Below are 18,772 nucleotides of genomic sequence, written 5' to 3'. Positions count from 1 at the left end.
ATAAATAAATTATAATATTCTAAGTAACCTAAAATGAGACAAACACTCACATAAGTATAAAGAAATACCTATACATTCGGTAGGAATCAAACTTGTCCATGAAACTTCAACATGACCACTAGATTAAGACATCATTAGTGTAACCTTTTTTCTTCAATATCATCTTCCCACTACCACACCATATTCACTCATTGTTATTTCCACTATCTCTTATAACTTATCACATTATTTACATAACATATAATTATACTTTACTTTCTTAAATATAAAAAGAACACACTTAAACTCCTCTACTATTGGTGTGTGATTCCTCAGGGTGGCACTGTTGTGTTCTTGTTTAAGAAACTGACGCAATTGCTCCTCTAACAATCCAAGCATGAATGAAGTGCAACAGCCATCTCATCTAAACACAAGACGTAAAAGCTGATTGGTAGTATATTTCTAACGAGTCCATGGACATGGACAAGAGATTGCTGTGTCGTAACCCAGGCCCATACTTCCAATTTTATGGCCCAACCATTGTAGTACAAGTGGACCAATACAATCTTATTTAGTTGGTGAAATTAAAATTCTTTAATTATTACATTATGGGTTTAAATTCTATTATGTGTAGATATTGTTTACTTTAATACTGGATAATTTATCTACTTTGATAGTATTAGATTAGGAATTACTATTTGATGTTAGTAAATCATATAATAATTCTTAGTAGTAATCAATTCACTTTAGGGGTACGTTTGGTTTAATGGATTTAGAGAAATAATTTTAAAAATACTTTAAATTTTAAAAAAATTAAAATCTTTTAAATTTAAATATATTCAAATAAATTCAAGAAAAGTTATTAAAAATTTAAAAGTCATAGTCTCAAATGATTCAATCAGAATACAAAGGCCTTTGCTCAAACGAACTGGAAAGTTGACTCAAGTAACGAACTATACGATATTGGTACTGGCGTCTTACTTGTAATTACTTGCCTTGGTTGTTTTTATTTTTTCACTATTTGAAATATAGAAAAAAAATATGAATAAATTATATTTTGCCTATGTCTGTTTTTATACTTTAGTATCTAAACTTTTGTTTTGTCAACTTATCATCTCAACTTTGCGAAATATGCACGTTGTCATATATGATCATTTTTTTTCTTAATTTTTCTGTAGAAAAAAACATAGCATGTTGTGCATATGTGAAAAATATTACATCACATAACCTTTAAATATGGCATATGCATTTAAATATGGCATGTGCATTGTATGTGATATTTTTTCGACAAAAAACTTGATGGAAAAGCATTTATAAATAGCAAAGTGTAAAATTTTATAAAGTTAAGATCATAAGTTAACACAAAATAAAGTTTTAGGTGCCAAAGTGTGAAAACAGTTATAGTTCGGATGACAAAATGTAAGTAACCCAAAAAAATATTTTATATTTTTATAAAACACTTACACAAGGTTCAATAATTTTTAACTTTTATCGTTATTTATTCCGATATAAATACAAATAAAAAATATTAAAAACACACGCAAATATTTTTTGAAATTTCTATCTCTAACAAAGAAAAAATATGTTGGAAATAGAGTTAAATAAAAAAAGGGGGGGGGGGGGGCGCTTTGGGTCCGGTATTTCACTAATTGTGGCATAGGAGCATTCCGGTCATTTTATGGGGTCTACCAATGAAAAGCAAAGGCCAATTGAGAAACGAAAAAAAAAAAAAACAAAGGCTTTCCCATTTGACTGTATTATTATATTGAGAAACATAGTGAAAAGGAAGAAGGGAAGGGTGAGAAACGAGATTCCCTCATCATTGTTGACCGATCGATCCATCGCTACAATTCAAGTTGCTTTCCCCTAACGTCCGTCCGAATTGGAGGTTCCCCCACAGTCACTCCTCTTTTGCCTCTTTTTTGTTTTTCGTTCAACCTCATGCTTAATATTTAGATCCTAATGAGCAATCAACAAATATAATTAAAACAAGAATATATTTCATAAAATTCTTTTGTATTTAAAAACTTAGTTGAAAATAAGTACCTCGCCGCCCCTAAAATACTGAACAGTTATATCGTCGTCACTCCATTTCATTGGGCCACTGCCTTCACCCAAATTCAGGTTCAGATGGGAGGTGGGTGGTGGGCAACAAAATGTGGATGGTAGCCGGCGACAAGGGGGAGGCGAGGCGAAACGAAGGGGGAGTTTGTGATTTTTTTTAAAAACAAGTAAAAGTAATATTTTTTCAAAAAATTAAAAGAAATAAATAAATAAATAATTTATTAAAATATTTATAATGACAATTTTATTCAAATAATTATTTATATTAAATAATATAATTTTAAAAAAATGATATAAATTTTTTATATATGTTTAATTAATATATTTATGAATAAATATAATTTTGTTTAAATATATCTAAACTAACTTTTTTTTAGGTATTTTGATAATTTATTAATATATTTTATGAATAAATGTAGTTTATTAAAATATATTTGGATTAATAATATTTTAAATTAATTGATAATATATAATTTATTAAAATATATTTACATGTCAAGGGGATGAACATTTGCACACATAGACTAACTCTAAAAAAGACAAAAAACGAAACCCACTTGTGAAATAGGCAAGTGTCAACCACTCTCCGTTAGTTTCTAACAGAAATGAGCTTTTTTATTGTATTCTAAATAACATAAGAAATTTTTTATCTATAAAATTAAGATATGGGAATTTTGCGTTATTTCACCAAAACAAAGAATGGAGTAATATCAATCAAGCTTTAAAGTCTTTATTACTACTTAAAAATCGAACATATGGTATATGTGAATAAATAAGGGCGTGAGTTGAGTGAGTACCCTAAAGGAACAATAAGATATATTTTAGTTTAGAATTTAAAGTCAAGAAATTCGTCTAGATTTAGAATGCGTGATGAAAAGTCGCTTTCCAGTTTATGGGCTTTGAGTTGGCCCATGCTAGCAACGACTAAAGACTCTGTATTTCTACTGGTTCATGTTTGCTGTCCGCTTACAACGCTATTTATATCCATTCTTTGTAATTTTCTATGTAGAGATTTTTCAAAAAGTTAAAAAGTCAGAAAGATGTTTGAGTAAGTAAGAAAGCATGATGATGTTCGCAATTCCCTTAAACATCCACAAACTCGTCGACCACGCTTTCACATCATATGTTAATAAATCGCAATTTCCAAGTCGGAACCATGAAATTAGCCTTACTATGTATGGACTTGGACTATTATTATATTGGCCTTCCGCTTCACATGGCGCTTTAAACATTGATTGTGCCGAATCTTGATTTCAAAAAAGGAGATGCGCTTTCTGTCCGAAATCCCAAACCAGAAGTCAACGTCACATCTCCTCAGAATCCTCACTTTTTTCACCTTTTTCTTTCTTGGAAGTGTGTGTGTGTGTGTGTGAAAGAGAGAAAAGGAACCCCGCAACTCGAGAGATGAGATGCATTATGAAAATGATATCTTGATGAATACTAATCCAGCGCCTTACATGAAACCGTTGACCCCTAACAGCCTACGTATTCGTATTCGTATAAATCCCTGAATATTCCCCGTGAAGTCGTACTATTACTTGTAATTTATCCGTTAATTCAGCGTAGTGTTCCTCTCACCGCGTCTATTTATTTCTCCTCTTCAGTTCTCTCGGTGTGTGAATGTGGGAAGGAGGAGTGTGGTGATCTGGTGTCCAGGGTGCGCAGGGTAAGCAGGGTCAGTTCGTGGTGCAAGAACTGGATAAGAGGATGGGTGCATCAGGAGCAACGTTGGTGCTGGCTGTTGTAGCAGCTGCCGTACTAAATGCTGCAGTTTTGTGCAGTGGAGGATTCACGAGTAGTTTTGTGAGGAAAGTTGAGAAGACTGTTGATATGCCTCTTGATAGTGATGTCTTCGAGGTGCCTCCCGGCTACAATGCGCCTCAACAGGTATCTGTCTCTTTTTCTTTTTCTATTCTTCTTTGTTCTCACAAGAAAAGCCCCTTCCTTTTCTGCTGATGGTCATTGAATCCAAGCGTTAACTTTTAACACCGTAGCCACAAAATCAGTTTTTTTGGTTTTTTCCCCTTCTTTCTTTACTGATTTTTTCTGCAAATATATATATTTTCTCTCTCTTTTTTGGTTATTTCATTTCTTTAATGTGTTGGGCGATTAGGTTATTCTCAAGTTGTATACATCTTTTTTCTGATTTTGTAGTTTATTGAATGTATTGTGTGTTATTTTTGCTTGGATTTAGGTACATATAACTCAAGGAGATCACATAGGAAAAGCAGTGATTGTGTCATGGGTCACCGTAGATGAGCCAGGTTCAAACACTGTTCTGTATTGGGCTGCTAACAGTAAGCTCAAGAATAAGGCAAAGGGGACTCTAACCAAGTACAAATTTTACAATTACACTTCCGGCTACATCCATCATTGCACTATCAAGAATTTGGAGGTAGAATAGCACCCTGTTTGGCTTCTCTGTTTCTTTGATCTATAGTTTTTACTCATATTTGGCTTATAGAAAAGCATCCTCCTAAGCATTTGCATCAAAATTGTGGTGATTTTTGAGATGAATTCTTTACCCTTTATGGGCAGTATGACACTAAATATTACTACGAGGTAGGAATCGGGCACACGAGAAGGACGTTCTGGTTCACTACACCTCCAGCAGTTGGCCCTGATGTTCCATACACTTTTGGTCTTATAGGTATTTATTCTTTTTCCGGCTGATCATTTGGTGGGTGTTGCTTTTATGATCACTAGCATATTACAGTGCTATAATTAATGGTGCCGGAATTTAAGGTTCTTTTGATCAAAAGATCTACATGTCATGATCAGATTCAGGAAATGGGAATTGGTTGGGGATGGTATATTCATTACGGTCTCAAGATAATGGTTTTTGCCTGCCCTGTAATTATTACTTGTTAATGTTACTGGGGACGGTATTCAACTGCAAATCATTTACTTAGGAATTCAATAGTTTCTGAAAAGAAAGGCTTCAAGTTCTGAACTTAATAATAACCTTTGGAAAGTAGAGAATGGACTTATTATGATGATGATGATGTTAGGAAGTTGAACTTGAATCTGTGTGTTTCTTAATAATAAAGACCTCCATGCGTGGGTCTGAGCATATTATTAATTTATTGAGCATTTTTGCTGTTACAGGGGATTTAGGCCAGAGTTATGACTCAAACAGGACACTTACACATTACGAGCGAAATCCGGCCAAGGGACAGACCGTGTTATTTGTTGGAGACCTTTCTTATGCCGACAACTACCCTAATCATGATAATGTAAGATGGGATACGTGGGGAAGGTTTGTAGAGAGAAGTGTGGCTTATCAACCTTGGATTTGGACTGCTGGAAATCATGAAATTGATTTTGCTCCCGAAATTGTAAGTCCCGTGCGAATTTTTGTAGTTTCTTTATTTAGTGATAATTTTCTGGCAGTCTCAACTAGAAATGAGTTGGTGGTGAAGTATTGGTGATTTATTGCAGGGTGAAACGAAACCCTTCAAGCCTTATACGCACCGTTACCGTGTACCTTACAAAGCCTCTGACAGTTCTGCTCCTTTCTGGTACTCTATCAAGAGAGCTTCAGCGTACATCATAGTTTTGTCTTCATACTCGGCATACGGTAAGAGTCCACCTGGTTCAAGAAAAATGTCTGTAGAAAACTCTGATTCATTCTTATGTAATTCAAAGTTGGATTAGTGAAATGAAATTAATATGCTTCACCTTGGTGTTTCAGGCAAATACACTCCTCAATATAAGTGGCTTGAAGAAGAGCTGCCAAAAGTTAACAGGTCTGAGACACCATGGCTGATTGTTCTTATGCATTCTCCATGGTACAATAGCTACAACTATCACTACATGGAAGGTGAAACCATGCGGGTTATGTACGAGCCGTGGTTTGTCCAGTACAAGGTCGATGTAGTATTTGCAGGCCATGTTCACGCATATGAGCGATCGGTACGTGGTGCCAATATCAGCTTCCAGTCATTTGTTTCTCCATTACTTGTCACGTGGATGTCTTAACTCGTGATTCCTCCTACAAATAAATTTGACCTCTTCTTTATGCATCAAACTATTGGTGTTCACATTGTCTGAACTAAGTCTTGACTTCTGAGATCTTCTAAAATTGCAGGAACGTGTGTCTAACATTGCCTACAATATTGTCAATGGAATTTGTACTCCAGTGAGTGACCAGTCCGCCCCTGTTTATATAACCATTGGAGATGGAGGAAATCTTGAAGGCCTAGCAAACAAGTAAGAGACTTCATAGTTTCCCTGGAACTCAACTCATACTATAAAGTGATAATTACCTCCAAAACAGAAGAGTTAATATATCTGACTGTTACCTATTACCATTTTCAGCATGTCAGAGCCACAGCCTAAGTACTCAGCTTTCCGGGAGGCCAGCTTCGGCCATGCAACGTTAGCTATCAAGAACAGGACCCATGCTTACTACAGTTGGCACCGTAACCAGGATGGATATGCCGTACAAGCTGATTCCATGTGGTTTTTCAACAGATTCTGGCATCCCATTGATGATTCTACAACTGCTCAATCTTGAACAACTTGAAGTAACTTCACATTATATATAATTTTTTCACTTCTCCTCTGTCCTCGGTGTGCAGTTTGTAATAAAAAAATTTCAACTCAATGGAATTTTTCAAACACTTTTCTACATCTTGAATTGAAGACTAGCAGCGCTGTCTGCTTAAACAAAAGCCAGGCAATGGCTGCATTTAGATGACAGAAAACTCGAAATTGTATTAATTGTCGTTCTTTGTGGATGCCAAATGTTGAAGAGAACGTTGTTGTCCCCAACCCCACTCCAACGTTTGATCTCTAAATCTCAAGAGCAATGATAAATCTACTTTCATTTGGATTACAAAACCTTGAACTAGAAGTAAATGTGGAAAACGTAGTAGGACCTCTTTTTGTTCTGTTTGTGTTGAGTTTACTGGGAAGAAGAAAAAACACATGCATTGGGTAACCTTTCGAAATTGTCCCATATCGACTACAAACATCATATGTGAATCTTTTTTTATATTTTGAAGGTGACAAACGAAAATTGTCTCTGGGTGGATTATTATGTTTCAAATTGGTATTGATCTAGGTTATTCAAATGTCAAAATATTTAACCTAGCTCTGATACCAATTTAAATATAATATATACATCTTAAGTTTTAATTTTTAAGAAATTATTTGATCATTTTGATATTTAACCTAATTCTGATACCAATTTAAATATAATATATACATCTTAAGTTTTAATTTTTAAGAAATTATTTGATCATTTTGATGTTTAACCTAGCTCTGATACCAATTTAAATATAATATATACATCTTAAGTTTTAATTTTTGAGAAATTATTTGATCATTGTGCTTATCACACTACTGTCACATTTATAAGAAAAAAGTATTTGAATTTTTTAGTTCATCGATGCTTAATGTAATTGATAAAATTATAAAAATAGTTCCATTTCAAACTCTATTGGATAATGAATTCTAAAAATATGAATTCTTTATATAATTGATATAAGTAATTAGTTCTACTTTTATCATTGATATAATTATAGAGTTAGAACTCAAAATTTCACCTTTTTTGTAATTAAATTCTGCAATAGAAGTCAAAATTGAAATTGTTTCATTAAAGGCGTGCTTAAATTTGATCAGTGGCAATCCTACCTATATTGCAAATATTTGGAATTCCTAGTTCTGTTTTCACGGATGCATGCTTGAAAAGTGAGAATGAAAAAGATAAATAAAAAGAAACAGGAAGAAAAGCAAAATAGAAAGAACAAGTCAAATGGTAGAGGACAATCTAACAAAATAGGTGCTTGGTACAATTCCCTCAGCACCTAATGCAACACAATTGTGCAGCTCTCCTCTTCCTCCAATGATCAGAGCTCCAAATGAAAAGTGGAAACCGAAAACAAAGAATCACTTCGGCTATATCTCTTCAATCTGCACTCTCTCTCATTCATTTTCCCAACACAAATTACAATTTATAATCTTCATCAACTAGATGAAGAAGAGTTAAAATTGAGTTGATTTCTCAATGGTCGATCCTGCAGTCAACAGTATCTCGCCGGGAAAGGACGATCTGGAATCGAAAAATGATGAAAAGAAAAAAGAAGGCGAGCATTTAGATCCAGAATTCTTCAGCTGTTTGCTTCAGCCTTCGTCGCCAGATTCCGATCCCAATTACATCGGAATCCGCCGCGTTCTCCTCTACCGCAAGGCTCAGGCCGGCGTTCTCCGCCGCAAGGTACTTTTCTGCGCTCCTGTACAAGCATGTATCTCGATCTACATCCGCAGACTTCAAATTATGCATATATGTCGGAAATAAATGTTTTCACTGCATTTCTGCACATTGGGAATTAGATTTTTCTAAACTACGAGATAATTAAAGTTTACGATTCCGTCAGCACCTGCATTTTGTCAGCAATAACTTAATTAACTGTAAGTGGCTGGACGTTTACTAAGTGAGGTCTACGCATGGCAAAGATTGCGTCCGACAAGTTAATTGAAGCATTTGCTCTCGAGATCGGAGTTAAATTTTAACTTAGGATGTACTAATGTAGATTCACGGTAAAATGCATTTGACGAAATGTGTCTTGATGTACTACCAGTTTTGCCCAGTAAATGCATGAAAAAACTTATATATTTGGTTAGGCCCATAATTGAAAGAACAATTGAAAACGAGTATGAGAGGATTAGTTGAAGCTGCTTGAACTGTTCTGATTTCGAGTCATAGTATTCTAATTGCCGCTTTGTATCACATCCTTCAGAAATGCTCTTCCTCTTAAGGCGGATTTTTGTAATTTGTTAGGTAACTGAAGTAAATGTCTTAAAGTTAGTAGCATTTTGAGATCTCTTTATTTGTTTCTCTAGTCCTCATTGATTATAAATCTATGAATTATTTTCTTCCGGAGATAATTTTGTTTTAGGAAACAGTTCAACAAGTGTACTTTTGTACTATATTGAAAAAGTTTCTCCATGTACAATATATCAATCTTATTAAGTTCATTTCATCCTTGATCCCTGATTAACTGCTCTAGTTGCATCCTGTAGGACTGGAGATGTAATGGAAAAGGTTACGTGGCCTACCGAAATTACTTAAACAGGCTGAGAAATGGGGACAGTTTACAGACACCAAGCCGCCCAAGCACTCCCGGGCAGAGGTTGCTAAATTCTGGTTCTAATTTTGATGAGTAGTGGTGAAAAATTATTGTGTGATCATTACAAATTTATCCTCCGAAAGAAAATGTTAACTTTTTTCCTGAAATTCTTTTTCTACTTGAGCTTGTTTCATGCTGCTATTCAAACCATTTCGCTTTAAGTTTTTAATAATTTTGCATGCATGCATCTTTATGAAGTAAGGTTTATTATTTAAGTTTTTTCTTCCATACGGTTCTCACATCAGGTTAATTTACTGGTTGATGCATCAGTGGACGATGGGTACCATCTCCAAGTCCACTCTCCCCAAACTTCGAGGCAGACAGCTGGAGTACAAGCAGGGTATGTGCATCCTCTGGCAGCCTTTGCCTTTCCCATGTATTCCCTTTACAGTTAACAACTTGAAAATAACAGTAGAACCAGCAAAGGGTTAGTGAATATGTTGGTTGCGTGCTTGATTTGGAGAACTCTGACAAAAAGATGGATGGTCCAATGGCTTTCTCTGGTTATGCATGAATGCAAGATTATGTAAAGTACCACATGCTTATTACTCATATGACTGTGTGAATTTTGTATGTCATTTTCTGTCTGTTTAAGCTGTTGCCTGTAAGAATTTGCATTGAGATGACCTGTTGGTAAGAGCTCAAGTAAAAACATCAGCTTATGTTATTGGATAAAACTGATATAAGGATTTTGAACAATCCAATACTGAATTGAAGTTTGTTCTTTTGTATTGAGGGCTTAATCTGGAAGTTTGTGAAATATTTCCATTGGTGTCTAAGAAGCTTCATTTAAATGTTTTTACCTAGTGTAATCATTTATGAAGATTTAGATGTTACCTCATGTGTTGTGGCAATGACAGGAAATAGAATAAGCGAAGTTGATTAGTCCACATTTAGAAGTTTTCTCTTTTCCTTCTTAAGAATGACATATCAATGTATTCTCTTCTTGATCTATTTATAGGACGTAAGAAGTTCTACCCGGGCACTGAGCCACCGCACAAGTTTCAGTTCTAATGCAAGTGATATTGAGTACCCACGCAAAAAGGGTGAATTTGCATATTCATTTGTGGGGATGCACTGCATTTTTGACCAATGCAAGACCATGGGTAATTTCTTTCGAGAAGTATAATTGAACTGTATTGTATCATTAATCATTTTTCACAGTTGGCATTGTTGTGTCTTTACTGGGTGCTTTTTCTACAGTTACGGTCATAAAGTTTGGGCACATGAGTTCGGATCTGCTTGCTTACGGAGCATCAGATGGAAGCTTGACTGTTTGCACTGTCTCTACACAACCATCAATCCTGCATAAGTTAACAGGGCATACAAAAGATGTCACAGGTTGGATTAACTGGTACTAACTGTGTAATCTTTTCCATGCTTATATACTGGTTTTCATTTAATTGGTCTTGCGATAACCCTGGTGGTATCATATCATATATCTTATTTGTAATAAACAAAAGCTTCTTATTTCTAAGGAGAGAGACCAGCTAAGTCTATTGGCAAGCTTTATTAGCTAACTGTCTCATATTATTAATCGAAAGAGTTACCTATTGAAGGATGTGGGACTGGAACTTTTTTTTCTATCTCTATCCCCTTTATGGTTATTGCTTTCATGTTTCTATCAGATACACTGGGCAGTTCTTTGAAAATCAGAGAAACTAGTGGTACATAGTTTATGCTAGGCAGCTAGGTAGGAGAATCAACCATGCTGAAGTTGCTCCTGCAAGTTTGATAAAATTGGGTTATCGGTACAACACTTTTGGTGGTTTTACTCCCATATGCTTTTATGCATATTGATTGAGACGTTGTTTAGTTTGAAACTTGAGCAGATTTAGTTTCATGATTTTGGATATAAATGTGATTCACTGATGCATGCTTCAACTGCATAATCAGAATGAGATGTGGCTGATTTAGTTCATTTCCCTTAGAAGTTACAGAGAGGTTTCTTTTGGTCTGGTCAAGAAATTGCCATCACCGATGATCTAATTGTCTTTCTTTTCAGATTTTGATTTCTCCACAAACAATCAGTACATTGCATCTTCGTCACTTGACAAGACGCTACGAGTATGGGATATCTTAAAAGGCCTTTGCATGAGGGTGATTTATGGTGTCTCTTCACAACTTTGCATTCGCTTTCATCCTGTGAGTCCATGATTACTTTTATTCTTGCCATTGTTTTTAGTCTAAAAATTTAGCTGACGGGTACAGGGAAATTTTCACTTTTCTACTTTCTCGGTACAGGTGAACAACAATTTCCTTTCAGTTGGCAACGGAAATAAAGAGATAATGGTAATTTCTGTGCCACTTGCACCAATTACTTCAAGCTGATGTTACTGGAAATGTTGTCTACGGAACCTTGATTGTTTTTTATTCTTTTGTTCCTTTGTCTTTGTGATATTTATCATCTTTCCTTTGGCAGTGATGCACTCTTATCTGGTTCCCAAACTAGAGGCATCTTCACTTAGATACGATCCATAGTAGTTGCATGAACAATTATTTTTTGCCTGTTCTTATATCACTCTAATATAGTACCTATCCTTTTTTTTTATATTATTGCTATATTTATTGCGTGAGTCATTTTTGTGTTCTCTTTTGGAAATGAAATAGCATTTATGGGCAACTTTTCCTTTCACAAGATACTTCATATTTTCTGAAGTTCAGTTCTTGTTTCGATCTCATTCTTATGTAACTGGAATTCTAGGTTTTCAATTTTAGTACTGGCAGAGCTATCCAAAAGTCAAAGTTTGATAGTGAAGTGACGGCTATGGACCATGACCACACTGGTCAACTAATATTCTGTGGTGATTCTCAGGTATGTGGCCAGTGTGGATGCTATATGTGCTGCTGAGCTTTAGACTTATTTCCTAAGACAGTTTCTTCATCAACTGACTGTGCAGGGATGTGTATACACAGTTAGTATGAACTCACACACTGGTGCCGTATCTCGTTGCCATCGAACTAAATCCAAACACAAATCTCCAGTCACTACCGTGCAGTACAGAACCTTTTCTTTGCTGGCAGGGGGGCCAGTGTTGCTGACTCTCAATCGAGATGGAAGTTTGTCTTTCTTCAGGTTATCTTCAAAGTATATGTTGTTTCTATAGTTCAATCTTGGAACCATAGTTTTGATGGATTACTTTTTGGTGCTATAGTGTTACTTTGGAGGTACAAGGTTATTTGACACTTCGTTGTGCACTCAAATTGGCGCCGCGTTTGCATAACATCCGTGCCTCTTTCTGCCCTTTGCTTTCCCTTGAGAAAGGAGAATACATAGGTATGCTCTTCCCTATTTATTCCTGCACGAGAATGTCTTTGTGTACGAACAAACATGCCTAAGCTCTGATCCTTTACGCTTATTTAGTTGCTGGGAGTGAGGATACAAATGTCTACTTCTACGACTTAACAAAGCCAAGGCATACATGTGTAAACAAGTTGCAGGTTATCTTGACTTAACTCCAGGAATTTATGGTTCGTAACATACACCGGCAATCATCATAGCAATGATTTATTGTAATTGCAGGGTCATAGCTATCCAGTCATAGGCATCGCTTGGAACCACGGCGAGAACTTGTTGGCTTCTTCTGATTTTGGTGGCACTGTCATTGTATGGAACAGAGCGAAGACAAATTAAAAGAGGTCATTCAAGGGACTGGGATGGATGCTGGAAGTGGAGTACCTCAATTTCTTTTTTCTTTGTATTCTTTTTGATACTGCAAAATACAATGTCCGACACAGGAGTAGGAAGTCTTTCAACTAAGCATGTCACTGTATACTAAAACCCAAAGATTAAGGAAAACAGATTATAGTTAGTAAAAAATTTTGTTTAAACATTCTTGTACCTAATTCAAAATAAGTATGACAAATAATGACCAGATACTTGCGAGTTAAGAACAAGTATTTGCATGGTCGAGGATCACGGAAAAAGCAATAGCCCCAAGTGGAAAAGTGCAGTATTTTCTTGCAATGAACATGACATGCAAGCGTAATAAGTCCGAATATTTCCTATCATGTAACAATGGAAGTTTCACAATGCGCAAGGGAAAAGACATTAGAACTGTAGATGATCATAATAAGTAAATATAATACTTATGAATTACCAGCGATCCGTTGTAGTCTAGATGGTTAGGATACTCGGCTCTCACCCGAGAGACCCGGGTTCGAGTCCCGGCAACGGAAATTTTGCGTGCATTTGATATTTTGCCAGCGAACTACTTGCTCTTCTTTTTGGTTTTCCATTTGCCCTCTCCGCTAAGAGAGACATGAAACCTAGTCCACTGATTCATCTTAACGACGCTGCCAAATTTTACCTATTAATACGACATTAATGATTAATCTTATTGGAGTTAGAATTAGCTTTACAGATTCCCCGGCCTCAGTTTTATACTCTACAAAACCATGTCATAACCCATTTATTTTCTCACGACTAACTCAATTAGCTGAGATAAATTGAGTTAACGCAGTGATAGAAGATTAATACCCGTGAGGAAGCTGCTTTTATCAAGTCCGGAAACCAAGTTGATAACATTTGTAAGCGAATGGCACCTCTCCAAATCACTCTTAAGTTGAAGAGGCTTCAGATCCTGAAACTTGAATAGAGAAGAAAAGGGGAAGCATATGCGTGAATAAGTACGAATGCTGAACTAATATATGCTGCCGATGCCTGAACTTGTGAACTTGTTACTATAAGATACGATTCACCACCAAGCCTATACATCACAGACCCCTTCATCTACCAAACGGGAAATTGCATGCTACCCATCCCGGTAGTATTTGCGAGTAGGTTGGATGTAGTGAAATGCTGGTATTGCTCCACCTGCTCACAACTCTACCCAAGTGGGTAGCATCCACTGAGCCCTATGACATAAGTTAAATATTAGTTGGATAATACAATGAGAGAACTTGAAAGAGAATAAAGGCCAGAAGAGGAAGGAACTTATGAGGAAACAAGGTTGTCTTTAAACCAAAAAGACATGACGAGTTTCCAATCAGTTTCATCCGCTCACAAATTTTCTTCTTTATCACTGCCCCAGTGTTCATTTGGAATCCAGTACACAGACTCACATCTTCACAAACATCAAATGCGTCACCTGCGACGGCGTTTTGTTTCCACCTGAAAAATCCACATATGTGAAAATGCAGAAATTTGTAATACGAATTGTAATCAATCTAAGATTCATGCGACAATTCCAGTAGTACAAAATTTTAGTGAGCATTTAGTGCAGTGTCGTGAGAATGGAGTAAGGTGTGCATCAAAGACAACACTCTAACTAGGTTCAACTTCATTCTTATGATAGAGAAGTTTTAGATCTATATCTTCAGCTGTTCAAGTAATAAGTCAAGAAAGCATAAAGAATTTCCAATTTCAAGTCCTTGTATATTCGTCTACAAGGGGGAAAAGAAAAAGGAAAAATATCGAGAAACCTTTTATCTTTCACATAAGCCAATTTCTTCGACTTTTTAAAGATAACTGAAGTCTTGGTTGTAAATATGTAAATTTCTTCAACTTTACTGTAGAGATTATGTAAGGAACCTCAAAACTCAGACGAGCTATCAGTTGACTAGATTACTGAAAACACAAAGTACAAGATCAGAGATAATATAGTAGCAGTCCTGAATTACCTTGGCATCGGCATGTCTAGTAGAAACATGAGAATTGTGTAATTTCTTCTGATCCTCAGAGGAACAATTATGACAGTAAAAGTGATCTAGTCTTTTCGCTTCCTCGGCGGTCATGTCTATACAATTTGGATGAAACCTGAATCAAGGGTTGAGAAGGATGTGCTTAAGTCCCACATCTAAAGTCTGTTGTTCAAGAACTGATTTGTATCTAGGTTTAGATGCATCCATAAATCTTCAAACGGAAGTTGAACTTTTCGAGATTTAATCCAAATGCTAACCTAGTTTATAATGAGATTGACCTCACTGAATACAAACTTCTGAACATCCCTTGCTTTGATCTCAGCATGTAATCATGCACAGAAGCCAAGCATGCTACAAAATAAGTTCAAAGAAAATACACAAAACTACTTGACTATTTATCTAGCTTCACAGTCCCACTACTTTTTATGTTCTATGAATTAAATCAGCAGAAAGACGAGCATAAAATGAACCGTGCAAAAAGATCAACTGAAAAATGATTGTGGAGCATATAAATCCCTCACCAGTCACTGCATCCTTCACATTGAACCATAAGATCATCAGGATTATAAGGCATCTCACATTTACAGTACCTGCAGCACCAAAATGAGAACATATTAAAAACTTAACCAAGACAACCATGCATCAATAAATTCTGCTTACAACACCACATTTTTCAGCACCAAAAGACCAATAAGACTGGTGATAGACAAATACAAGCAGTAGGATAAAGATAGAAATATATGAAGCAATACATAAGTGAAGGACAAAATATATAAATCAATCTCACAATTTCTATGTCTTTTAATCTGTAAGTGAGAAATGAGGTGAAATTTTACATTCAGATGCTTGGTAGTCACAGATGGAAAGCTTAGTTCCTATTAATCATTACTCAGCCACAACACTAACAAACACCTTAACAGCCACATGAACCCATTAATTCAGCTTAAGGAAACAAAACTGAGGCACTGAAACACGATAATTTCATTCAACCAAAGTGTTATTCTACATAAAGTCATTATTAAGCTGCTAAAGTAGCAGTATATACAAAACTAGGAAGCAACACAAATCAATTTCAATTAATTAGCAAGTCATTTAAAAGACTAGAAGCAATACAATCGTTCCTGTAACTCAACAAAGAGTCAATCCAGAAACTCAACAATTTAGCAATTAAGCATCTCAAGTTTTATTTTCATTTTTTGGTGGAAAATCAATTTTATTAATTAAGAACCCTGCAGTACAGAATAGCAGCAATTTCTTCTCTTAGTATTTTTTGACGAGAGAAGTTAGAAAAACTACAAAATAAGCTCCAACAAGTTCAACAATTTGGCCGCGAAAGCCTACACTAAACCTAAGCAAACTCAACCGCGAATAACAATTAATCCGGGAATAGAAACCTGAAAGATTAAGCAGAAAAATGTTTTTCTTCGACTTCCACTTCCACTTCTATTACGACAGAAAACCTACTCAGTATCCACTTTCTCATGGATTCACCTCAAGTCCAAGCATAGCACTGAAAATTAAACTTACACGGCGACTCTATCAGGATTGAAGGCACCAGTAGAAGAATTGTACTCAAAGCGACAGAAAAAGTCGTCGTTCCCGACGGCATCGAGCTTAGTGTAGCTTTTGAAGCTGTGCACCGTACACTTCCCCTCTATCGTATCAGCACTCTGAATATCAGAATGATCGGACAAAAAGACCTCCTTTGAGCCGTGGAACTGCCGGCGGCCGCCGATCGACTCTTCTGGCCGGTAATACCACCTCACGTGGACCCTAACGTTCGCGCCTCGGCTGTCCGCCTCGATCTTCTCCACACGCGCCACGTACGACGGCTTCGACGAGTCCGAAGGTCTCATCAAAACGCAGTCTCCGGCTGTACGAACAAACAATAAGCCGAACATACCAACAACATAACCACAAAAGCATACATACCTAGCTCCCGGATACCAATTCAAGCAAATATACAACATATACAAGTAGATTGACAGCACAGGAGCTACAATCATGAACAGAATTAGATGAATTGGAGAAGACTCACGGCGGATGGTTTTGCTAATATGCTTCACGGCGTAGGAATCAAGAGTACGGCGGCCAGGTTTAGCTTTGGCCATGTACTGTACGGCTGAGTAGGAGCTGAGCACAGAGGGTATGTTTATGTAAGGAGACTGTAGACAGAGATTTCGATAGACCGTTTTAATCGTAATTTTCGTATTTCCCCATTCAAAGACAATTTATAGGAGATATATTCCAGTGTTCCGCGGGGAAGCGTGAGAAGTGTGTTTTATCTGATGTACGGAGAATGTTGTCCGGCGACTGATCTCATGAGGGTATATGTGAAATTTGAAGGAGATTATGGGGTCAGTTTTGGGAGACAAATATATGGGTGTACGGGAAAAGAATCCATAAGCAACCTGAGTCGTCTTTGTAGTAAAAGGAAACAGCGTCCAAGTCGTAACGCCGTTGATTTGCCACCCAGCTATCCCTACGCTCATAACAGCGCCTGCCAACGTAAGCTTTGAAGCTGTGGTCCCTAATCTGGAAGTAACAAGGTAATGTTGAAATGAAGAAGCTACAAGCTATCAATTATAACTATTTTTTAAACAAAAATATAAAGGTAAATTACAACCAAAATACTCTCCTATTATTTAAAAAATTATAAATAATTTTTTTGATACTTGATAAAATTATATAATATTTGAATGAAAATTTACACTTTTCAATTTATTTTTATTGTTTTTAGAAAGTTACTACGAGGTAAACTTCTGCCACCTCTCTCAATCTGTGATGCTAAACTTCTGCTGGGCTCATTTAAAATTTGGGCCTAGTGGTAGTTCAATAAAAACTATAGCCCATAATTTATTCGAACTATATCCAGTTTCTTAAACTGATCTAGTCCAAAATGAATCTCGTGCTTTGTGGGTCTTTTCGTTGGGTCGGCCCCTTTTATGTCAAATAAATTTCTTGAAGATCAAGCGTACGTCATGCAATAAATGCATCATTAGTCATAGTGGGACCCCCACCCCACTAAGGTCATAGCTTGCATCGTAGAAAAGGAAAATTTTAGTTGGAATCCAATTTAATTGAATTTGAATCAAGTATATGTTAAGTACAATATTTTTATCGTGTGGTTGGTGTATAATTTAGAAAAAATGATCAGTCACATTGCAATTATAGTACCCTTATTTTGTAATTGATTTAGTAAATTTAATTTAAGATTTTTTCCATGAAAAATTTGCACGCATCAATTGTGACAAAATTCTGCTGCTACGTGTCTAATATTAGTTGGGGGTATAGGTTTGTGGTTGCCGGCTGTGATTGAGGGTGATGCAATTGGGGCATTTGATTTGTTTAGAAGAGCCCAACTACCATGACATAAGCCCTCTCTGTAATTACAATTATGAAAATCAGTAATAAATCATGATTAGTGGGTAGAAAATTGGGTATATGCTGAGATACGAGAGGTTGAAAGCACCGACAGACAGTCCAATAATGAGATGTTTCACTGGTTTGGGTACTCAAAGTAATTATTGGTGGGAGGTGATGAAATATATGCAAGTACAATAGCCTTCTAATAATGTTGGTATGAGTTTAACTCATGATAATAACTGTAAGTACGTACGTGTGAGGCAACGCACGCGCACGCATGCGGAGATATGCGTATGCGTTACATGAAAAACATAAATGAAAAGTTTAAAATATCTTCATCATATGAATATGTCACCGGATCCAGTGTAGGTCAGCCCCATGCTCCGGCCAATGATTTCTCTCCTTTAGTGTAACCTTAGATTCTCCCCTTTTTTGAATCCCCATGCTCTCCCTCAGAGTACAGTAATTCTTTCTCCCTCTTCTGATATATCTGCATCTCCTGCTGCTCGCTGTCTAGAGTCTATTCAAAATTAGGTGACAGTCTTTATGAGTAACCTTATTTATGTTTGAGTCCCTGTAATTTT

General features: G+C 36.2%; 3 protein-coding genes, 1 long non-coding RNA gene and 1 other non-coding gene across 5 annotated transcripts; 3 read left to right on the top strand and 2 right to left on the bottom strand.

The window, feature by feature from the left end:
* Positions 1-3,294: 3,294 nt before the first annotated feature.
* Positions 3,295-6,768, top strand: PAP10 (purple acid phosphatase 10). Its single transcript, XM_011090155.3, has 8 exons — positions 3,295-3,930; positions 4,238-4,438; positions 4,582-4,693; positions 5,152-5,381; positions 5,485-5,623; positions 5,738-5,958; positions 6,134-6,255; positions 6,364-6,768. Exons 1-8 carry the CDS (start codon positions 3,751-3,753, stop codon positions 6,560-6,562), a joined length of 1,404 nt encoding a protein of 467 aa, XP_011088457.1. The 5' UTR covers positions 3,295-3,750; the 3' UTR covers positions 6,563-6,768.
* A 1,018-nt stretch (positions 6,769-7,786) lies between these two features.
* On the top strand, positions 7,787-13,010 carry LOC105169678 (Transducin/WD40 repeat-like superfamily protein). Its single transcript, XM_011090154.3, has 12 exons — positions 7,787-8,266; positions 9,073-9,182; positions 9,450-9,519; positions 10,141-10,285; positions 10,383-10,520; positions 11,185-11,324; positions 11,424-11,471; positions 11,884-11,994; positions 12,080-12,255; positions 12,335-12,456; positions 12,544-12,620; positions 12,703-13,010. Exons 1-12 carry the CDS (start codon positions 8,057-8,059, stop codon positions 12,811-12,813), a joined length of 1,458 nt encoding a protein of 485 aa, XP_011088456.1. The 5' UTR covers positions 7,787-8,056; the 3' UTR covers positions 12,814-13,010.
* Positions 12,494-13,653, bottom strand: LOC148787371 (uncharacterized). The gene is made up of 2 exons (XR_016066632.1): positions 13,280-13,653; positions 12,494-12,954 (listed from the first exon to the last, which is right to left on the bottom strand). It is a non-coding gene; the product is annotated as an uncharacterized LOC148787371 (long non-coding RNA).
* TRNAE-CUC (transfer RNA glutamic acid (anticodon CUC)) lies at positions 13,286-13,358 on the top strand. The gene has a single exon. It is a non-coding gene; the product is annotated as a tRNA-Glu (tRNA).
* A 154-nt stretch (positions 13,654-13,807) lies between the features above and the next one.
* Positions 13,808-17,276, bottom strand: LOC105169677 (chromatin remodeling protein SHL). Its single transcript, XM_020696433.2, has 5 exons — positions 16,861-17,276; positions 16,350-16,695; positions 15,344-15,412; positions 14,802-14,937; positions 13,808-14,292 (listed from the first exon to the last, which is right to left on the bottom strand). Exons 1-5 carry the CDS (start codon positions 16,931-16,933, stop codon positions 14,266-14,268), a joined length of 651 nt encoding a protein of 216 aa, XP_020552092.1. The 5' UTR covers positions 16,934-17,276; the 3' UTR covers positions 13,808-14,265.
* Positions 17,277-18,772: the final 1,496 nt, after the last annotated feature.

This window comes from Sesamum indicum, linkage group LG8 (genome assembly GCF_026168435.1).
Source record: "Sesamum indicum cultivar Baizhima isolate 11 linkage group LG8, ASM2616843v1, whole genome shotgun sequence".
Lineage (NCBI taxonomy): Eukaryota > Viridiplantae > Streptophyta > Magnoliopsida > Lamiales > Pedaliaceae > Sesamum > Sesamum indicum.
Note: the sequence above shows the minus strand (reverse complement) of the source record. Positions and strands in the feature narration are given on the sequence as shown.

What these genes read in the sequence shown, in the direction of transcription:
- PAP10 (XM_011090155.3), top strand. Translation starts at nt 3,751, where the DNA reads ATGGGTGCATCAGGAGCAACGTTGGTGCTGGCTGTTGTAGCAGCTGCC. An exon ending in TTGATTTTGCTCCCGAAATT is followed by an intron (nt 5,382 to 5,484) that starts GTAAGTCCCGTG and finishes GATTTATTGCAG; the next exon opens with GGTGAAACGAAACCCTTCAA. An exon ending in CTTGAAGGCCTAGCAAACAA is followed by an intron (nt 6,256 to 6,363) that starts GTAAGAGACTTC and finishes TACCATTTTCAG; the next exon opens with CATGTCAGAGCCACAGCCTA.
- LOC105169678 (XM_011090154.3), top strand. Translation starts at nt 8,057, where the DNA reads ATGGTCGATCCTGCAGTCAACAGTATCTCGCCGGGAAAGGACGATCTG. An exon ending in CCAAGCACTCCCGGGCAGAG is followed by an intron (nt 9,183 to 9,449) that starts GTTGCTAAATTC and finishes TTGATGCATCAG; the next exon opens with TGGACGATGGGTACCATCTC. An exon ending in CATGTGTAAACAAGTTGCAG is followed by an intron (nt 12,621 to 12,702) that starts GTTATCTTGACT and finishes TTGTAATTGCAG; the next exon opens with GGTCATAGCTATCCAGTCAT.
- LOC105169677 (XM_020696433.2), bottom strand. Translation starts at nt 16,933, where the DNA reads ATGGCCAAAGCTAAACCTGGCCGCCGTACTCTTGATTCCTACGCCGTG. An exon ending in TATTAGCAAAACCATCCGCC is followed by an intron (nt 16,696 to 16,860) that starts GTGAGTCTTCTC and finishes TTGTTCGTACAG; the next exon opens with CCGGAGACTGCGTTTTGATG. An exon ending in AATCCTGATAGAGTCGCCGT is followed by an intron (nt 15,413 to 16,349) that starts GTAAGTTTAATT and finishes TTGGTGCTGCAG; the next exon opens with GTACTGTAAATGTGAGATGC.